Source organism: Lepidochelys kempii, chromosome 6, assembly GCF_965140285.1.
Source record: "Lepidochelys kempii isolate rLepKem1 chromosome 6, rLepKem1.hap1, whole genome shotgun sequence".
Taxonomy (NCBI): Eukaryota; Metazoa; Chordata; order Testudines; family Cheloniidae; genus Lepidochelys; species Lepidochelys kempii.
The window spans coordinates 71,553,814-71,575,131 of NC_136385.1; the positions used below are offsets into that span (position 1 = coordinate 71,553,814).

At 46.3% G+C, this 21,318-nt stretch overlaps 1 protein-coding gene across 4 annotated transcripts in view; it reads right to left on the bottom strand.

Moving 5' to 3' along the window:
* Positions 1–21,318, bottom strand: part of MAPKBP1 (mitogen-activated protein kinase binding protein 1) — a 122,629-nt gene that overhangs the window by 35,491 nt on the left and 65,820 nt on the right. For 3 of the 4 annotated variants that reach the window (XM_073348681.1, XM_073348679.1, XM_078853332.1), the window contains 12 exons: positions 16,470–16,532; positions 15,263–15,320; positions 11,800–11,970; positions 9,508–9,645; positions 8,372–8,554; positions 7,613–7,630; positions 6,926–7,086; positions 3,914–4,103; positions 3,074–3,220; positions 1,952–2,136; positions 1,727–1,818; positions 1,189–1,314 (listed from right to left, as the gene is read on the bottom strand). In XM_073348681.1, the coding sequence (XP_073204782.1) occupies positions 1,189–1,314; positions 1,727–1,818; positions 1,952–2,136; positions 3,074–3,220; positions 3,914–4,103; positions 6,926–7,086; positions 7,613–7,630; positions 8,372–8,554; positions 9,508–9,645; positions 11,800–11,970; positions 15,263–15,320; positions 16,470–16,532 (1,532 nt within the window). The remainder of the gene's footprint in view (positions 1–1,188; positions 1,315–1,726; positions 1,819–1,951; positions 2,137–3,073; positions 3,221–3,913; positions 4,104–6,925; positions 7,087–7,612; positions 7,631–8,371; positions 8,555–9,507; positions 9,646–11,799; positions 11,971–15,262; positions 15,321–16,469; positions 16,533–21,318) is intronic. The other variant, XM_073348682.1, reaches the window with a different exon arrangement.

The window sequence follows — 21,318 nt, forward strand, 5'->3', positions numbered from 1 at the left end:
CAGAAAGGGGTCAGTAAATGAACAGGAACCCAACAAGCAATGGAGGAGATTATGTTCTATTTACCCCATTCCTACTTGCCTATGCCTGCCCCCTGCTCCTGTAAATCAGCCCTGCAGGATGGCACACAGAACAGCAGAAGCCCTCTTTTTCCTAGAGAAGGAACAGTCTCCACCACCACTGGCCCAGAAGGCACCCACAATGAATTCCACATAGGCTTCAGTGAGCAAGCAGACCCATCACGCAACAGGTAGATATTTGATTCTGCAGTGTCCCTCAACACTTCAATATCATTGTAGTGGCATTATTCTCTGGACACTACGCACTCCCTGCTGATGTGGGTAGAAAAGGTAGCTCTGAGAACAGCCCAGGAACATATGCTGCACTAACTGACCAATCCAATGTTACAGTTCTTTCTTATTGCCACTCCCATTTCTGCCTTTGAAAGACCAGACTTTCCTGCACTGCCAAAAAATAACCTCCTTAGAAACCAAACGGAGAGCCTAGAAATTGCTTCGCACTCAGTGTGCAGAAATGACAATCTTTCCAAATTTAGTTAAAGGGGCCACATTCAGTCCTGATAGAAAATGGACATAACTTCAGCGTCAGTGAAATTGCACCTACATGCACCAGGGTCGAACCTGGCTACAGGGCTGAAACGGTGGTCATCGGTTAGTGCACTGCCCTGCCCCCTGAGAGACTCAAGTACAATTTTCAGTCCCTGCCTGCCACTCCTCCAGCCATCAGTAACTAAGAGAGCTGTGAAGGCACAATGCTCTGCTGCTGAGCGGCATGAGGCACTCCATCCCCCCACAGTGACCACCTGCCCTATATTCTCGGCCAATTAATGCTGGTACTGCTACATTTTGAAGAGAGCTTCAACCCAGTCTCTCTCAGCCAGGAGAACAGGAATGAGGTGTAGGCATTTGTGATGGGTTTAAAAAAAAAAAAAAAAAAAAAGATCATTAGAGAATGCGACTCTCCAAAGAAATATGGAGGGAAAGGATAAGGTGATTCTGACCTTTCTAGCTATGGAAGGGGAAGGAAAGGTAGCCTGATCTATCCAAGTGATTAAAAGGTTAAACATATCTACCTGCGAACTTCACAGCTGTGATGGGAGAGGAGCAGTATTCCTGCTGCTGTTGGGATCTCACTCCCGCCAGTACAGAGGGGAGTACAGGATCTCTTACCTGCAAACTTCACAGCTGTGATGGAAGATGAATGCTCATCTAGTGTCTGCTGCAGGCTGTACTCTCTCCCAGCATCCAAGACGTGGATCAGTCTGTCCCGACTAGCTGATGCCAGGAGCTTCAACCCTACCAAGGATTTTACAAGAGGGTGAAACCTTCACTTAGAAGTAATTTGCTCCTTTGGTCACGGTTTTAAACATCCTCTCAAGTTAGGCTACAGAAGATCATCATAGATTAGTGCAAGTAAACAGATGTGCACAAGGAAACGTCCTCGGGGTTTCCAACTGTGATAGGGGAAGTAATGATCTGTGTCTACCTGCGTCTACCTAACAGCAAGATGAGGAAGTCTGCTTCAAACTTAGGACCTTTTTTGCAATGCGAATGGCCTCTACTCCGCGAGCTAACGGAGCAGATGATCAGTAGAGGGTTGTTACACATGATGGTCAGAATGGAGTCATTTAGCAACACATACACAAGTCAGTACATCATAAGGGGTGCACAAATAATCAGTGGGAATAAAGGCTCTGCCCTATTTTACCTGTGTCAGATTTGGAGTACTCCAGGCAGAGGATCTCCGAGTCATGGGCTTCCACCTTCAGCATTTCCCTTAAGGACTGCAACTCATGGATCCTGAAATAGGACACAGATGAATTTCAGTGTGAAAGTGGAACCACAGAGTGAAAAATGAGAGACACAAACTAGTCTTTATGCCTATCCCCATCCCCACCCCATCCTAACTCTCCTCCAGAAGCCCTAGGGATACCTGAGAGTGCCTATCCTGTCGCCCGAAGCCAGGTGCTCTCCATTGGGGCTCACGCACAGTGTGCGAATCCCAACCTTCGTGTCCAAGGCCTGGATGTCAGCCTTGTCTGCGCTCCCGCCAGAGTTGTAATCAGTGTCCAGCAGGGCCTGAGTGTTGTCATCCACATAGATGATTTTCATCAGGTCCTTGGAAAGAGAGAAGGGGACAGTGAAGTATTGAAGCAAAGCACGGCAGGCAGACTCCTCCTGAAACTGGAGCAATGGCCAGTCTATTCCTTTCAGTGGCAGTAATAGGCAATGTGTCCCATCTGGGAGGGAGGCCCACAGCAGCAAGCCACTCAGCAGTGATGGGGACAGATAAGTTGAGTGGGGAGTCAGCACAACAACGTCATATTATGGCCCTTCTACAGGAGTTGGACAAAACAAGCAGCCTTGGTGCTGGGAACAAGCTGCATTTTCTGTGTCACAGACAGACACCTCAGGGCTAGACAGTACCAGAATGGGGTGTGGTGGAAACGACTTCAGGTGTTCTTTAGTGATAACGTGAGATGAGCCAAGTCATCAGGAATCTCTATTGCAAAATAGGTAGGAGTCTATTACACAGCGTGCAGATTGCTCAGAAAGGGAGCTGGAGAGTTGGGTGGTGTAGCAGCTCTCTTAGGTCACATAACCCGTACAGAAGCAAATTGCTTGACCCAACCACTGTGTTGCATGAGATTCTTCTCCTTTAACGTCACTGTTTATACATAGTGAGGAAATGAGAGTCAAATGGTTCTGAATCCAGATGCCCAATTTCCATACAACACCCTTTCATCAACCCTGACAATTAGAAGCATTACGGAGCTAGGAGCACAGAGAGAAACAGTTACACTGTCTTCTGAAGCATTTGAGATGAGACCCTCTGGAAGAGACGAGCGTTGGTGAAACATTGAACTGTTCTGGAATATGAAATCCTAAGACTCTTACAAAATGCTATTATTTATCTCTGCCCCTACATTTCCCCAGGTCTGAGTAACTTCCCAGACACACATCTCCCCTTATGTGAACTGTGGGCCCTAAAGCGGACACTCATGTGTAAAAGGGAGAAGGAAACCAAAGGCCACTTCAGAGTCTGGGGTCTTACATTGCTGAGGATGTTCCGGTGCAGAGCTGTGCCATGGATGTTGGAACTCTCTGTATTCCACAGACGGATGGTGTTATCAGAAGAGCACGTGATGAATGAACTTGGGGGCAGGCAAGACTGATTGCTGTCCTTCACTTCAGGATACACCTAGAGGCACATAACAAACAAACCGTAAGTGAGACAACATTGTGCCTGGTAGTCTAGTTACCAACAGCAAGTTCCAAAACAAGGCCAGACCAGATAGCTGCCCCCTCTGTATCAAATAGGTAGAAGAGGACAACAGAAACTCGGCATACCTAGAATCAATTCACTCTCATACTGGCTGGAAAAATCACAGCTTCATGTTCATTCCAAATAAACAAATGCTGAGTGGAGTTACTTGGACATAGATGGTCCCTTGAATAAGACCCTCTGCTTTTTTCTAGCCCAATGGGAGGGGAGAGAGCCAGAAATCCTCACCACTTAACAGAATCCAAACACAGAGCATAAGAGGGCAGCGCTGGACTGTTGCCACAATCATTTGGTACTGGAACACAGCTGGAGTTATCTCAAAATTTGATCCACGAGGAGAGGTTAGTTATAAGAAATACAAAAATGCAGAGGAAAAGCCCCTGCCTGTTCCCTTTTCACATTGTCTTCCCTCCATTTCTGACCAGTCATGAAAAACTTGTGCTCTTGCATAGTGTAAGTAACTCCATGAAGTTTCCTATCTCCCCTTCACAAAAACACCCCTAACTACACGGGCTGGACGCAGAGTCTTTTATTGGGAAATACAGGCTGCCCCCATCTTACGCTGCCCCTCACCCCAGTACGTGGGCACCATTCCTAGCTCGTCATTACCTCAACACTCCACACACAGGAAGAGTGGTATAAGGCAGAATAAACCTTGCCCACTTTCTTCGGGTCCTTGACATCCCACACATAGAGGCTGTGGTCATTGTAAACGCACGATAGCCACTGGTTGGTAGGGTCGAAGGTCAAGGCAATTGTATCTGGATACTTGGCATCCACCATACCAGAGAAGAGACGGCTGTGCAAAGACAGGACAACAGTAGGGTTAATTTCTGTAGCACTGGGGTGAGAGTGTGGACGCAAGACTTGAAGCTAAAATCCTCTGGGAGGGAAGAGTTTGGCGCTTGCCAGAGGAAGGAGTATACAATGGTGTAGTGGTAGAGTGAGTAGTTGGGGAGGTAACCACAATTTGTGAGGTGGAGAATCTGCCTCTTGTGCCAGTCTCTTTCCACACTAAAACATAAAAGTCCCAAGAGGGGGCTGAACTTCCTACGGTGGAGAGGCCAGTAGGACTGGGGTCAAGGCTTGATTTCCTTTACTTCACTCTCCAGCTATTCCATTCACAGCTCAATTCAGACTCTCGCTCTGCAGCATACTGAGAAGTAGACAAGACAAGGGAGCCATCAGATCTTTGGACTCCTAGTCCTTCCCAGTGCAGACACCTGGGAGCAACGAAGGGAAAGAAGGGTGTTGCTGGCAGCGAAAGGCCGCAGGCACAAACTGCTGGAGTTAGAGGTAGCAGTGTAGGCAGCAAGAATTCCTACTTGTATTCTAGTCTCCCAGCTGCTGGAGGGAAAAATAAAAGCTGAAATTAAATGGAGTAAAATTCCTGATGGAGGAGTCCTGGTGCATCACACTGCTGTGCAAAACCATCTGAGATTATAGAGCCAGGGAGACTTCCGGTTTCAGTGACATTATGAAACCACCTTCCCATAGAAGGAGAGGGAGCAACCAACCTCGCTAGTTTTAAAATGGAGATTGGTGAGTTTATGAACAGGATTATTTGACTGGGTTGCTTGTGACAGCAGGAGACTGGATTTGAGGATCCAGGAAGTCCCTTCCAGTGCTATGTATTCATGTTTCTATGATACCAGGGCCATGTTGTGGGACTGAAGGAGTGGGATTGCAGGGTTAGGGTGCTAGCTCACAAGGAGAGAACCTCAAATGGTTGACATCAGACAAGATGCCAGCGGTTTGGTTATTTTTTACAAGCCTCTTTGCTCTGCAAAATTGGGCTGGAAGTCACATGAAAACAGGCTCACTTAGCTCTTCCGGCCTGAAGTTAGGAAAAATTATTTAAAAATAAAAAAAAAATTAAAAAAAAAAAAAGATTGTGAACATTGCAAAACCTCAAATAAAGGTTCCACTCAGTTTCAGCTCTAAAACCCAGGTGTGGATACAATTAACCTCCCCTAGCATCAATCTCATTAAGAACCAGAGCCCAGTGCAGATTTAAGGAGGAGGAGACCAGAGAGCTGCCCTTAAATGCAGTAATTGTCATGCTGTGGTTAGAGCAGCAGACAAGGAGTTAAGCGATCTGGGTTTTATTCTGAGCACGACAACAGAATTGCTATCTGGCCTTGGGCAAGTCGTTTCTCCTATCTGTGCCTCATTCTCCCCATCTGTAAAATGGAGCTCACACGTACTGCTCTCATAGAGGTGTCGTGAAAACTGTTCGCAAAGTGTGTGGAGGTTGCAGACACCTTTATAAGGTGGGCACCTACTAACCTATCTTTACAAGTGGAAAAGGTGAGGCACAGACTGATTAAAGTGATTTAGCCAAGGCCAGGAGTCACTGGCAGAGCCAGGATTGGAGTCCAGGGCCTCTGACTAATCACTTGATCAAACTGCCCAGCCCATATATACTCTGCTTCTACTGCAATGTCCTAAAACGCTCTAGTGAGCACTTGTAAGAGGAGAAGCTGAATGTTATGGGCAGAAAGCAGCTAGTGTACAACACCCACTGTCCTCTGCTACAGGATGGTGGGGCAGAGGAGACAACATAGGATTCCACGGGAGTACAAGAAGAGCAGCGTGGCAGCTTTCCATTGAAATGCATGTTTGGGTCAAAAACCACACCACAGACTGACGTGTCCCCTCTGGACCCCCCAGGAAGTAGGATTAACGAGAGCCCACAGGGGCAAACATGACTGTGCCAGTCTTGACCAGAGGGGAAATGGCACAACTGGGTGGGAAAAAATCCATGTCAAACAATGACCTCAAAATAAAGTGAGGCTACCCCATCACCTCGGGGGTTCCCTAGGGCCCAAGCAGCAATATGCTGTCATTAATTGATATCCCCAATTACGGGAACATATATGCTTCCAGACCAAGGGGGAGTATATGAGCAGTGAATCACATTTCAACTAAAGGCACACGCCATCACCACAGACAAAGGAACAATTCATTCCAACATCTACATGTCCAGTATGAACCCCTCCCACTGCGGGTCAGAGCAGTTCATTAGACAGCCAGTCACTGACATGCCTAATCTAGCTGGAAAAGAAAAGTGTATGGGCTGTGGAAATGTCCATTTCCTCAGGTTGGATCCCAGAGGATGTTTGTTTCAGAGTAGTACTGTAGGAAGGCAACAGAAGATCTGGTTGTGCTCATGCATTTGCAAGCAGGGAAGAGTGAAGGGCTCACTCCAATTTCAGCCTCCACCGACAGAGCGATAATCATGCCTAAAATAATTTACCTAGGAAGGGTCCACTCAAAGGCCAACATCTGCACTTCAGAAAGTGATACTCCTTTTAGCCAGTTTTACAGCAGGAGGCAGATAGGGGAGCAATGGGGACAGGAGAAGACAGAACACACAAGACAGAGGGAAGAAAGACTAGAGGGACAGGTAGGAGGTTTGAGTGCCCAAGGACAGCTGTGGAAAGCAAAACATCCCATGGAAGTCTGTGTATCTCTTATCAATGCCACTTTATAGTAAAAAGGAAAGTTTGCTGGAGGAAGAACCCTGGGATGCAAAGCAAGGGCAGGATCACAAATCATTACTGCACCTGCTCTGCCCATCCAAGCTTCTCCAGTCTCCTACCACCCTTCCTATGGTACCTGGCTTCAGTGACGCTGGCAACGTCCATTCCCAAGAAGTGCGGCTTCGGTAATGTAGTGACGAAGTGAAGATTCAAAGGGTTAAAAATCCGCACCGTGCCATCAGCGCAGCCACAGAAGATGTAGTCATGGTTCACAGAGATGCAGTTCGCCACAGTAGTCTGAGAAGGACACAAAATCAACCAAGACAAGTGGGTCTCTCTCTCCAAACTGCCATGTAAACGAGAGAGCATGAAGCACTCAAGATCAGAAAGAAGTGAAGTGGAGTGAAATGAAGCCATACAGTTTAAGGAAAAGCCTGAAATCTGGATTTCCTCTCTGAGGAGCATCAAGCCAAGATCTGCTGCAGGGTCTGCTCAGTCAGTCAGGAAACAGCGCTGAGGGTCCGCTCCACTCAGCAAATTATTCATGCAGCTCGATAGATCTCAGGGGAGCTATGTGGATCTACACCAGCTGGGGATCTAGCCCTGAACGTTTATTACCTTGTACTCTTGAGGGGAGATGTTCAGCATCATGACTGGGATGCTGCAACTAGACCCATAAAAGTGCATGGGCGTGCTTCCTGGTACAGAGGGGGCAAAGGTGGGAGAAATGGAATTGTTCTGCTTGATGCTGAGATTTGTACAAATGACAGAAAATGATGGAGAAATGGGGTGAGGTCTAGACAAACACTTCATTCTAACTTACTGTGAAGCTGTCTGTGTTCTGAGCAGGAGTGAAAAAGGCAGATTTTAGAGCAGAAAGGAAAGAAGAAAAGACACGTTTCACTTGGGGAAGCATGGAAAGATTTTTCCCTGGTGTGAATACCCTGGATCCATCTTGCTTTACAGTTTGGGTTTTCTCCCTTTAATTGAATATTCAAATCTTTGCCAACAGGCCAGGCTGATGGTCTTGCAGCAGCATAATACACTACCCCGACGGGGAGAGCTGAACTTGAGACTCTGGCAGAGACTTTTGCTTCTAGAAGGGCAGGGGGCACTGGAGGGGCAGCTTGTGCAACCCCTGAGGGGATGGAGTGCCTCACACACTCTGCTGCTACCCCATCCCCCCTCCCTAGACAACTCAGGAGTGACATTTATGGGTTCTCAAAGAAAGCCGCACCCAGCCTTCCCACAGCCACAAGGACACATCACAATGTTAAGCCTTGAGGGCAGAAGCTTTTCAGGAATTAGAGGATCTCCTACGTAAAATCCCTTTCCCAACTGGCCTTTAAGCAAAAGACTCCATTTCTACCCCCAGGCTCTGGTTTCCCTACCACACACCACTACTTTGTGCCATGCTTTAATGGAAAAAATTAAAAATCATAAAGAAGCAGAAGTCTCCAGCTCTCCTCACATGCCAGCAACTCTCACTGCTGGCAGCAGCTTGTGGCCTCAGGATGTCCCCACCCCTTCCTCCTCCCATGTCAGTGGGCACTGATGTACATGGAGCAGACCTGGAACTCACCCTCAGCTCCACCCACTTGTCGAGCAGCCTCTTTTCATTGAATTCACAGAGGAGGCCAGAGGAGGTGATGCAGAAAGTACTGTCTGCTTTTTTACCCCTTCCGCATGCCACATCCGTGAAGAAGTTGTTCCTGAGCTCCCCCAGCAAACCAGACCGCCCTAGCAAGGGGACTGTGGCATTCACCTACCAAAAGAAATAACCTGTTAAGAGAAAAACACTCCACACTGGAGTAGAGAGTTATGAGCGATCTGAAGAGACAGGCTGTGATGGGGTCACTTGCTGCAGCTCCACTGCTTGTAAAATGTATCAGGACCATCAACAGCAGCAAATCAATGAGACAGAGCTACTTATGTGTCTGCCATTGGCTGACACAGGCCAGTTAGCCAGTCACAGGAAGAAACCTTGGGGATAGTGATGCTTGGTGTTCCCTGATGATCAAAACAAATCTGTGACTTGCACTGACGTATCAGTGTCAATGGAAGATCCATGGTGTGAAATGTGAAAGGCTATCCTTGAGTGGATGCACCTTTGCAATATAGACAGGCAAAGTACCACATGGGGATTTGGCCTCCCAACAGCAGCAATAGAAGCCACTACATGACACTTTGAAACATGCCCCTCGATATCTCAAGTCACACATGTCCAAATCAAAGACCCAAGTCCCTGCAGTGTGAGGGGCCCAGAGATGGCAGCCACAGATATGAAGAACCATTGCCACGAAGAAATGGTCGTGCTGTTGAAAAGCACCAATGCCAGGGTACAACAGAACCTGATTTGGCTGCCATGCACAGAATCTATGAACCACCTGCACTGGCATACAGGAAACCTGGGTTTGGGTGCCAGACACAACAGGCACTGGATAATGGCACACTGGAGGTTATGTCTTGAGAGTCAGTCAAAGACTAAAAAGAAAAGGCACCTTAGAGACTAATCAATTTATTTGAGCATAAGCTTTCGTGAGCTGCAGCTCACTTCATCAAAGACTAAAGCCGCTTCACACAGGAAATCAAAGATCAATTCTGAACCAGAAGCTCCTGTTTCCCACAGACTGTGGAACTAACTTATGCCATTATAAAAGCCACAAAGGCCCCCACTCACTGCTGCTTCTTTATACATCTCCTGTCCCCAGCTCTCACCTTGGAGGTTTTGCTGTCATCCAGGTACCAGAACTTGATGTGGCGGTTGCCAGCTGTGACGAAGTAACTGCAGTCCTCTGAAAATGACACCGCAGTCACTTTGCTGGACACCTTGTTGGCCGCCACCACAATGTTTTTCTGGAAAGACAATTGTTTCAATAGCTCAGGTGTCTTGCTCAATAGCCTGCTTATAAGAAGGCTCATTTCAGCTACAGGTGTTATGCACGGTAGGCACAGATTCAAAGTCTGTCTGAACACAGGCTGGGAGGATGAACCATCTGCCAAACCTTCCACTACTTATGGTGCTCTGGCAGTTTGGACATCACACTTTTACATTCAGTCCTGCCACTACATTGTCTCAGCCACATAATGGTTCTCGGGTCACTAGTGCCTACAGTAACATGGTCATCTGCACCTTGGCTATTTCATAATCACAGGGCGCTCGCAACAAAAAACATACTTCCCTTTCTAAACACTGAAAGCACATGAGGCCAACACTGGCTGGAGCTCTTCCAGCCCTAGGGCAGCAATGGGGCGCAGTGCTCGAGATGGGCAGTAGGTATTTTCCACAGGGAAATACCATAACTCTCTCCACCTGGGGAGTGGAAGAGAAGTTATAGGGCAAGAGAAGAGGTGAACATGCTGCTTCTGTCCAGCCCGAGGGAAAAGAAACAGAGCAGCTACACCTGCTGTGATTCTCCCCTTCGTGCACATCAAATAACTGGGGGAAGAGGAGGAAGGAAGGGGTTATTTTCTGAGTATAATGGTTAGATTACAGGGGTTCCCTCTCCACGAGCCTGGTGCAGGAATATTATTTCCAGGGATTAGCGGCAGAGGGGGGATTCAAAGATCTTGCCTCTCTCTCCTCTCCCTTGTGGGTTTAAATTCTTGATCTATTTCCTGCAGTACTCAGTGGTCAGCCAGACACTCACTCTGATCAACATTTCAATTTCTCAATCCTCCCTCAGGAAATCATGAGCCCAACTTCCCGCTTCCTTCCACTAGCAGCCCTCCAAACTAGCCCGCCCTCAGCTCAGAAGTCATCTCATTCGGCTCAGAAGCGGTCTCACTGCAGAGGGCTTGTTGGAGGTCAGCAGCAGAGCACTGTCAGAGGGGCAGGGGCGTGGAGAAGGCTAGACTGTGCTACCAGGAGCAAACCAGCATTCTTGGGCCCAGACTCCAGGGCCTCTTGCTGAGCTTCCCCCCAAACAGGAAATGCTGCCGGAGCCCTCCCTGTTCTCACCATCATGGTGCCTGCTGTGGCCTTTCCCCATTTGGAAACTAGGGAGCACCTCAGACAGCACTTGGTTGCTTCAGCTTGACCAAACATCTTGGTCAGTCTCCCAGACTGCAAGACGGTGATATCACAGCAGCCATTCCTATGACCCTATGCCTGAGGAATGGTGGTCTTATGGTTAAGGCACTGCACTAGGACTTGGGAGATCTGGGATCAGTTCCTCATTCTGCCACTGATTTCCCCTATAACTTTGGGCAAGGGCTCTGGAAGATGTGCTTTAGTCAAACACAAGTTAGGCTTTAGTCAAACAAGTAATTGGACTCAATACAAAAGGTAATGGTGGAAATTTAATGGCCTGTGACAGACAGGTCAGACTAGATGATCTAGTGGTCCCTTCAGGCCTTAAACTATGAATCTATGAAAAAAAATCTCTCAGTGCCTCAGTTCTCCATCTGTAAAATGGGGATAACAATACTTCCCTTCTCCTGCCCTGTCTTGTCCATTTAGACTGTAAGCTCTTTGTTGCAGGCACTGACTCTAATTGTTTTTTGTACAGCGCCTGGCACAATGGGACCCTGCTATCAGTGGGGAAATCTCTAGGCACTACTGTAACATAAATAATAGTTGGAAAGCAGAGACCATAAAAATCTTGATTGTCAAGGTACAGCATTAAATCCCAGCCTCTCTCTACATTACATCCATCTTCAAATCATTATTTTTGTGTGCCTCATTGAGAAGAACTTGAAGACTGAACACAATCTTAGTTTGAATCAGTTTCCAACAGTCCTCTGGAAAAAACACAAAGAGTATGACAAAGCCTAATAGCCTTCTGACTGGCCAGGAAGATGTCACATATTGGTGGGAACAATCTAGCACTAGCTCCTTGAGGATGTTCTAGATGACCCAATCTCCATCCATCTCTAACTTGTCTGATTTTATGAATGTCAAAAGAAGCAGGGAAAGAAAGAGCTATAACCAGATTTATCCCCAGATCATCTCTGGCCTTGGACAACGTGGCTTTTCCTACCAGTAAGCTGATCTTCTTGCACACTTACCTTCCATGACCACACGTTGACAATCATGTCATGCTGGTACCCCACAGAAACAATGTATTTGGAGCTGGGGGAGAATGCCACACAGGCCACGCCATACTTGTGTTCTTGGAGCTCAGCCACCTGGGCCCGTTCAGCCACGTCCCACACCCGAACGGCTGGCATGTGCCCACTCTGAAGGGGTGATTTGGAGACAGAGAGCAGCGAACAAAACTCATAAGACTAGTTGCCATGGATTCAGATACGCAACATCCCCATACATTTGTTTAAGCACACACAACTTGGAAGTGAATTCAGGACTAGATCACAGCTTAACCCTTAGGCATTCTATGGCCATTTACAGCAGAAGTCAGAAATCTAATGAATTTCCTGATTTCAGAAGATAACTGAAAGAGGTAATAATAAAAAAAACCCAAACTAAGAAAGTGGATCAACATTTTTCACACATATCTCTGTTCTCTGTAATAGAAACCAGTAACACATGGTGACCTTTAGAGGTCTCAGTCCAGGTCCCAATGCAGGTGTTCACAACACAAAAACTGACTTTGTCACACTCATTGGCAATTTTTTGGGGGGAGGACCACAGGAAATTAGCAATTTTCTCATTCCAAAGGTAGTCATGCCATGTTATGTTTGAGGCACATAGATAGGGCAGTGTCTGGGGGGAAATGCACTCCCCTTCTTGCTGCACTTGTTCTGTGGATAAACAGTCTCTACGGATGTGAATGCAGCACCTTTTGCCAGCACTAAGTCTCCCTGAAAAATCATTTATTTAGTTATTTAAAAGTACTCTTTATTTTACAAGACCAGCAGAAATCCTTGCCAAGTACATGATTAACAGGGAAACCCTATTCAACAGCTTCCTCAAGATTTCACATGGAAGCCTGTCAAAAAGTAGCCTGCAAGATAAGATCTCCATGGCAGCAAGGCAAAATGGTGTCTTTTCCAGTCTGGGTAAAGCAAGTCACTTGCTCACGTGAAGGGGTGGCATGCCTGATTGAAAATCAAAGCCTCCAAAACACAGAATGCAAGACAGTTAATTGTCTTGCTTTGCAGCTTTACATAGAATGTGATTGGCCTGGAATAGCACAGCGGTCAGATTTTAATTTACTCAGCTCAGCTTTCACCCCGAATGACAGAGTTCTGTCCTCAAGGTTACAGTCAAGATGGTACAAAAGTCAACAGAGCTACTCTGCAAAGCACTTACACGAGTTAAGAAACCAACCTCTAGATCTTCAGCCCCCGGAGACTTTAACAAATTGAATACACTTTAAATAATTGAATAGATGCTACCATCAGTGAGCTCTATCAACTCCCATGGGACAAGCAATTTATTCCTCTATGGAAAGCTTCCATCTCCTCAGCATTTGAGATACTCAGACCAGAGCTAACACATATGGAGGGATGAGGGTCAGCCTCTGAAGAAAATCCAGCCATGCACCAATTTAGTGTCACTAGGCAGAATCGGCACACTCAGCCTGCGAGATTCAGATACTTCACAAGCTGAACACTCTTTAGTCAGCTATTACCAGTCCATACTAACTGCAGAACTTCCGAAGCAGTACTAAGGAAAGACTGAGAGCTGCCACCAGCAGGCGGCACTACATGACAAGAGAAACACTCAAAATTAATGCTTTTGAGAGGACCCACAGAAATGGCTGCAGAGCTGGTCAAAAAGGGTAAATTATATGCTGCAAAACATCTCAAATGAAATGAAAATTTGCCATTTCATTCTGAATTTTGCAGTTCTTTTGTAGTTTTTCTGCAAAAGTTTCTAATCAAAAAGTTGTCAGTGGGAAAATAACCACTAAAAAGTTTTTATTCCGCCCTTCCACCCCTCAATGGTGGGGGAGGGGAGAAGTGAAAGTGGTGTTTTCCCCACCAAAATAAAAAGGAAAAACTTTTCAAAACAAATCTGAATTTTCATTTTGAAATTTTTCATTGAAAAATGAAACGTCAACTAAAGCAAACATTCTTTTGGTCAAAAAACAAACCCATAAGGATAATTTTCAGCCAGCTCTGCTCTGTAGGTATAACCCAATGGTAAAGTGTCTTTTACAGGTCCTCCTCTGTGCCTGGTGCATAAAGGGAGAAGCCTGTCACAGCCTAACTAGCAAACTAACTTCACCAGCTTGGTCAACACGCTGGGGATTGAACCAGGGACATTCAGAGCTTAAAGCACGAGCTGCTACAGCTTGCGCCAGAGGGCTCTAGCTGAGGGAGTAACAGACTTGTATTTAGAGCTGGGTAAATAATTGATTTTTCAGTTTGATGGCTAAATCAAACCAAACCAACAAAAACCCTCAAAAATTTTCAGGGGGGCGGGGGAAGGAAGGAATCATTTCATGTCCAAATATTTAATTTGACCTGAAATGAAACATTTTGTAATAGGGTGTTTTACCCTTTTGTGGTTTTATTTTAATTAAATTTAGATGACATTTCATTTTGAAATGTCATTTTGAAGCAAAGAATCAAAATGTTTTGACTTTTTCAGAATTTTCCCCTCTTTTTTGGTCTGAAACAATGAGCTGAATTTGACCAACCCTGCATTTTTCAGCAAATAAACTGTTCGCCGAAATTTTTTTTACCCACTTTTACTCATATCCTCCAAGAACTGGGCACAGGGAGGGACTGGTGACACACACATTCACCAGTAACTTACAACGTACTGGAGTCAGATGACAAGTAGTCATTAGAGACACATGACAGCAAGCTGAGCATGACCAAAAGGGGAGAGGGAGACATTTGTGTGTGTTTCTAGCATCTAACAACTGCAAATTCATTACATGTACAGCGTGCACCTTGCACTTCTAATGCAGTACAGACCCCACAATACAGCCATCCTTGTTCTCCCTTTAAGCACCTTTGAAAGGGGAAAGCATGCACTGCCAAACCCATGGGCACTGGCCCCTTTATCACTGCTCTGGAAACTCCATTCCACAGGTACTTTTCACTCTCCACTATATTGTTACTGTCTTGGCTCACCCCCTGAAATCCGAAGGGATGCAACCCTAAACTCAATCCAGCACTAGAAACTTCCAGTCCCCGTCCCTCACTTCTTCCCCTATGTTAATAGGTAGAGCAGCACCCAATATCCTCAGCGAATCTCCACCCTGCCTCTGGCAAAAGGAGTCTGTCCCAGGAGATTGACAGAACATTGGAAAACCCTTTCAATATGAGCTTAAGGAGACAACCAGTGACGAGGTTGGTTAATGCTAAGATGAATCAGTGGGTGAGAGCCAAAACCACATTTCCCCACATAAAGGCAGTGCAGAGGCACAGTTAGGGTCGCTCTTTGGATATCATAAGGGCCAAAACCCTGTCAAAAAGGATACAGGATTTAATTAAACCCAAGTTTCCCCCCCACATTGTCCATTTCCCGCTCTACAGCAGCCACACTTCTTCCCAGCCTGCAGTGGGATTGCCTGCAGACATGTACCTGTTTTAAACAATTTTCAGCACTTACCTCTCCAGTAACCAGGTACTTTCCATCAGGGGAGAAAGCAAGAGCTGTAATCGTCTTCCTAAAACAGAGACAGGAGGACACTGTGAGGTGGTGCCTGTATCTGGTTTCAGTTCTGTCTATCGTGAGGGGAGAGGGTGAGCAAATGTCCTGATATTATTGAAAAACGAAAAGGAGTACTTGTGGCACCTTAGAGACTAACAAATTTATTTGAGCATAAGCTTTCGTGAGCTACAGCTCACTTCATCGGATGCATTCAGTGGAAACTACAGTGGGAAGATTTATATACACAGAGAACATGAAACAATGGGTAATAGCTGGTAATAGCTCACCTTACCTGATCACTCTCGTTACAGTGTGTATGGTAACACCCATTGTTTCATGTTCTCTGTGTATATAAATCTCCACACTGTAGTTTCCACTGAATGCATCCGATGAAGTGAGCTGTAGCTCACGAAAGCTTATGCTCAAATAAATTTGTTAGTCTCTAAGGTACACAAGTACTCCTTTTCTTTTTGCGGATACAGACTAACACAGCTGCTACTCTGAAACCTGATATTGAGACAGTCCCAATATTAGGGGATTTGTCTTATACAGGACCCTACTACCCCCCACCCCATCCCGATTTTTCACACTTGCTATCTGGTCACCCGAGGGCATGACTGGAAAGAGGCCCACAACACATGTAATAACTTGACAATGGTTTTGTTTCCTCACAGGGTGAACACATGGATTCCCTGCAGCCCAAACCTCTTGCAGGCACAGAAGGGGTTTCACAGCTATGGGCTTATGGTCCTTTGGCCCCTGCCTGCCAACAAGAGGACCAGGTGTCAGCCAGTCCTGCTCCAAACCAAGGCTTCAACCTCAGGGAAAGAATAATGCAAGTCCCACGGAGTTCAAATATAACATCCTCCATGTCATTCCTTATAGCAATTCTGCATGGGAATGTAGTATTTATGGGCTTTTCCCTAGTTATCATTGCTACAACTTTCCCCACAGTAACTCATGTTAAGGAGGAGCTAGGGTTAAATTAGCAGGTAACTCCTCCCCACAGCCACTAGTCCGACACAAGTGAGTTTAGGACTCAGTAGCTCTGGGCACCTTTATCCCCAGAGACTCTTATAGTTTGCTAGAGCCAGAAAGAGGACTCCAAATTCACATCCCAAGTAATACGAGGCCAGCTGTCTGTGTATCTCCGAGTTTCACTCACCTGGAGCTGTTTAGAATATGGTGTTGCTTATTTTTCCTAGGGTTGAAGAGCACGACAACACACCTAGAAAGAGAACAGAAGAACAAAAAGAAGTTGACAGGACAGCCTGTGGGTATCATAACATGCTCTATCCCCTTGTCCTTGGCAGGAGAATGAATGACAAGCCTGGCACGTCTGTCCCACCTCTACCCAGCTAGCTGAAAAATACAAAGGGAGGTTGGGGGATAATCACAAATCACTCCCCTGTAGAGTGCCATAAATAATCACCTTTCCAGGGACCGTGAGCCCTGAATCTCTTACCACTCACAAGCTAGACAGAAAGAAAGGGAAGTTAGAAAAGTCTGTGTGACAGCCCCATGATTCTGTCCCATTTCCCCAGACGTAAGAATGACCCTACATTCTGGGCACCAAAACAGGATGTCTAGACCCGAGTGGGAAGGTAGGGAGCCAGGAAAGAGGGGTAGCACGAAGTAGAAGAGCTCTCAGAGAAAAGTGCTGGGCTTCTCCTCTCCAGAGACTTTCAGCATAGCTTTCCATCAACCGTATCCTGCCAGACACTGCCATTAGCCGTTCAGATTCTGCCCTCCCCTCACCACCGCACCTTCATCCAGGCCCTGAACGTCAGGACAATGACATGGACCCAGACAGGAATCACCTTCTGTGTGGTGTGGCTCTTGCCTGTAACACAGACAGGACAGAAAAGGCCTCAGTTTGGGCCAAGAGGTCATTAGCCAGTCAGAAAACAAGATGCACAGTTAAAGAGCCCATTCGCTTTGGAGACAAATGAAAAAATAAATAGCTTCCTCTGGGGCTGTCCAGAAATCAGCCAGCAGGAGGAACTCTAGAAACAAACAGCTGTGACCTTCGCCCCACGGTAATCAATATAATCACCTCCATCACAGGTCCACCATTTTGGAGGAACAGGAAAGGGGAGATTTTCCCAAATTTACTGACAAAGCCAGGAGTCCCACTCTTAGCATGCCGTGATGACTCTGCTGCCACACAAGTCTGGCTATGATCCGGGATACATTCTCTCTCCTTCCCCACCCTCCATCAGTGAAAACCCTATGGATCATTTTCAACACAGGGCAGAAGAGAACGCAACTCTGCCAGGGCCTCATCACATAGAAGCAAAGGAACCAACCCCGTGAAAACTCATGCTCTCAGAAGTGAAACACATGCTGCTGCCCAGGAAAAACAACAATTCTCAGTGACAAGATGATCCTCCCTCCGAAATGGTGAGCAAATTGCATGGAACTGTACAATCAATGCCTTCAAAATGATTAAGGGGCTGGGGCACATGACTTATGAGGAGAGGCTGAGGGAACTGGGCTTATTTAGTCTGCAGAAGAATGAGGGGGGATTTGATAGCAGTCTTCAACTACCTGAAGGGCGGGTTCCAAAGAGGATGGAGCTAGGCTGTTCTCAGTGGTGGCAGATGACAGAACAAGGAGCAATGATCTCAACTTGCAGTGCGGGAGGTCTAGGTTGGATATTAGGAAAATCTATTTCACTAGGAGGGTGGTGAAGCACTGGAATGGGTTACCTAGGGAGGTGGTGGAATTGCCATCTTTAGAGGTTTTTAATGCCTGGTTTGACAAAGTCCTGGCTGGGATGATTTAGTTGGGGTTGGTCCTGCTTTGAGCAGGGGGTTGGACTAGATGGTCTTCTGAGGTCTCTTCCAACCTTAATCTTCTATGATTCAAAGAACTCAGACTCAGCAGGGTAGCTCCTGATAACTGCATATCTCTCTTCCCCATATGAATACCCCTCACACAGGGCTGCAACATGAGGGGGACCCAGTTCAAGGGCTGTAGGGACTTGCTGGAGATGGACAAATCAGCACTTGTGACATCCTTTGTCTTAGAGAGAGGAGTGACATTGACTTCTCTCATGGAAATATATCGCTTCTACTGTCTCCTGGCAAAAGCCCAAAGTGGAGGCAGCTGTAGAAGGGGGAAACAGTCAGGGAAAGTTGGGTAGGTCTGACTGTGGCTCCTCTCCAGTATTTGAGGATGCATCACAGCATGAAGAGAGTCCTCCTCCCCACAAACATGCAGGGAACACCTCAAAAGCTTCACCAGTTTTGCAGTGTTGCTACTTAGCTGTGTCGCACCCTATAGCTCCCCCCTCCACTGCTGTGCCATTAGGATGTTGGGCAATACATGACTCTCAGGTTCAGAAAGGCCTTGTCTACACCAGGGATTTCAGACAGGGCTGACTACACTAGTGCAAATCATAGCTTATACCCTGCCTGTAACAGGGGTTTGCACCAGCGCATGACCAGCCATCCATGTCTGTCACGGGGGAAATCCCTGGGGTAGATATGGCCTACAAATTAGAGTAAGGAGCATGGTACCAAATGCTGAAGAGATATTGCTGTTTCATTATGAAGCCTACAGCATCAGCTCACTCTACAAATGCCGCCAAAAGCCTCATCCCAATAGAAAAGACAGAAGTTCTCACATATGAGCTTTTAAACAGAACTAAGCGAGCCTCACTGTCACACCATTGGGCTCACGCAAGAAGAACTTTACAGGGGTGTCCCCCTAATCTGTTTTTTTTTTTCATTTACCTCAGCAGCGGTAAGGAATCCCCTGCCATGAGCTTGGCGCCAATCGGAAAAGGCTGCAGACACAGCATTTCTCCAGGCACTGGCATGTCGTAACAAATTCTTGCCCGACCCATGCCGTTGCCTCTCACTTGGTCTACAGGGTTGCCCGCCAGGAGCATTACAAGTTATGAAACAGAACAGACACCATAGAGAGGCGCAGACACTCCAGCACCTCAGGCCCAATGCTGCTGACTGATGCCGTCTCACTCAGTTAACATCACTGCCTCATAGCAGACACCACCATAGGGCACTGAAGTTTTAACCTCCAATTCACAGGCTTTCTAAATTCAGCTTCCTTCATTAGAACTAGTGCAAGTTTCCACCCATTGTTTTCCCCAAAGGTAGCCTGCGTGCCTGCTAAATGTTCTAGCCATGCCCAGGTAAAATACATCTGCTGTGCTGAACATACAGGCATTCACCACCATTTACTGGTACGTTAGTGGGGCAGTTCTAATAGTACAGGTAACCTCGTCATCCAGCAGTGAAAGTATTCTTTAGAGATTTAGTTAAGCGTACAAAGCATCAAATTTAGCACGACCAGTCACTCCAGTTTCAGGTCTGATCTACTCTATTTTATTTCTGCAGGCTTCATGTAAAGAGGCAGGTGGTCTGTGACCCATTAACAATTCAGGGGAAGTTAAGCCCTTCAAATCATGAGCTATGAAATAGTACATTAGCAGATGGGAAAATCTGTGTAATCCTCAGCTTCCAGGCAATCAGAAAAAATAAAAAATCCCACTCTATGAAGCAAGGTAGGTTTAATGGACCAAAGTTGTTCCTTGCGCAACTCAGAAGAATTACACCTGGGAGTATTTTGGTCCATTAAGCTTCAGAAAACATTATGGAGAATTGAGAGTAGATGCGATATCCAGGTAGAATCATTTCTGTGCAGCAGGTTTTTTAATATTAAGTTCCTTTGTGTTTTATGACTAGGGACATTTGCATGAAAACGGGACCTTTGGGTATGTCCACACCTCAACCACTACAGAGGCATCAATGTAGACACTACCTATATGCCAACAGGAGGGGTTCTCCCACTTGCACAGGTGTTCCACCTCCCTGAGATGTGGTAGCTAGGTTGACAGAAGATAACACTTTCTACACCATGGGTTAGGTCGTCATAGCTACGTCTCTCAGTGGTGTGCCCCGAGAGACGCAGCTATGCCGATGTACATTCCCAGTGTAGACAGCCCTTTGTGTTATTTTCTCTAAGAAACAATCTAAAAATTAAAGACATGCAAGAAGACGCCATGGTCTTCAAACCAAGCAAGCAAATCTATAAAGAAAGCATTTCCTAGAATAGCTCAGCAAATGGGTAGGATCCTGGGTTTTGCAGTATTCTTAACTTAAGCAACTGAGCCCGCAGTTACTTATAAACAAACTTAGGCCTTACACCTCCAGAGTTGGCTATTCCCAGGGCGTCTCTCTGCAGGACTTCCTGTCACTCCTTCTAGCTGTTTTCCCTCATCAAAGAGGCTCAAACTCCTGTGCTGAGGCTGAATCCCACCACCATGCCAGCCTGCCAGGGGGAGTCAGCCAAATAGTTCCTGACCTTCAGACAAGGGTGTAACATCTTACAACCAGTCACAAGCAGATTTTTTTAAAATAACTCTTAAATGTAATACATGAAAATATATGAACACATGCCACAACCACCCAAAAACACCACTGCCAGTTAACAAGGAGCAAGACATATCCTGTGGCTACACTGCCAGAGGGCTGAATTTCATTTCATGGCAGTCTTGTCACACTGTTCTAGTTTTATCAAGACTCCACCCAACTTTTAGGTTGTTTTAACCAATAGGATTGCAGTACGCAAATAAACTAACGTTAATTACATGGCAGCTACACATGCTACAAACACAAGCCAGGAACTCCTAAATTCTAATCTGGCTCTCATTCTGAATCTTTCTGTGGCCTTGGGAACCTCTCTAACCCTCTCTGTGCTAGATTGCTGCATCATTTCAAAGGGTAAAAGTTACAGTTAAAAGAATAAATTGTGCTAGCAAAGTTTACCTGTTCACCGTGGCCACATTTACCCTCCTGGTTTCTGCTACTCAGTTCAGCCTGCGTCCACACTGCAGTCCCGCCAACCCTTAACGTGCAGTGCATTACAGTTTTGCCGAGGCCTCATGTTCAACAGTGTCTGAAAAAGCTTCCCAAAGCAGGGTTTGTGGGAGAGCCTATAAAGTACTGTGGGATTGTGCAATGTCTTAGTAAAATATATTGCTCAAG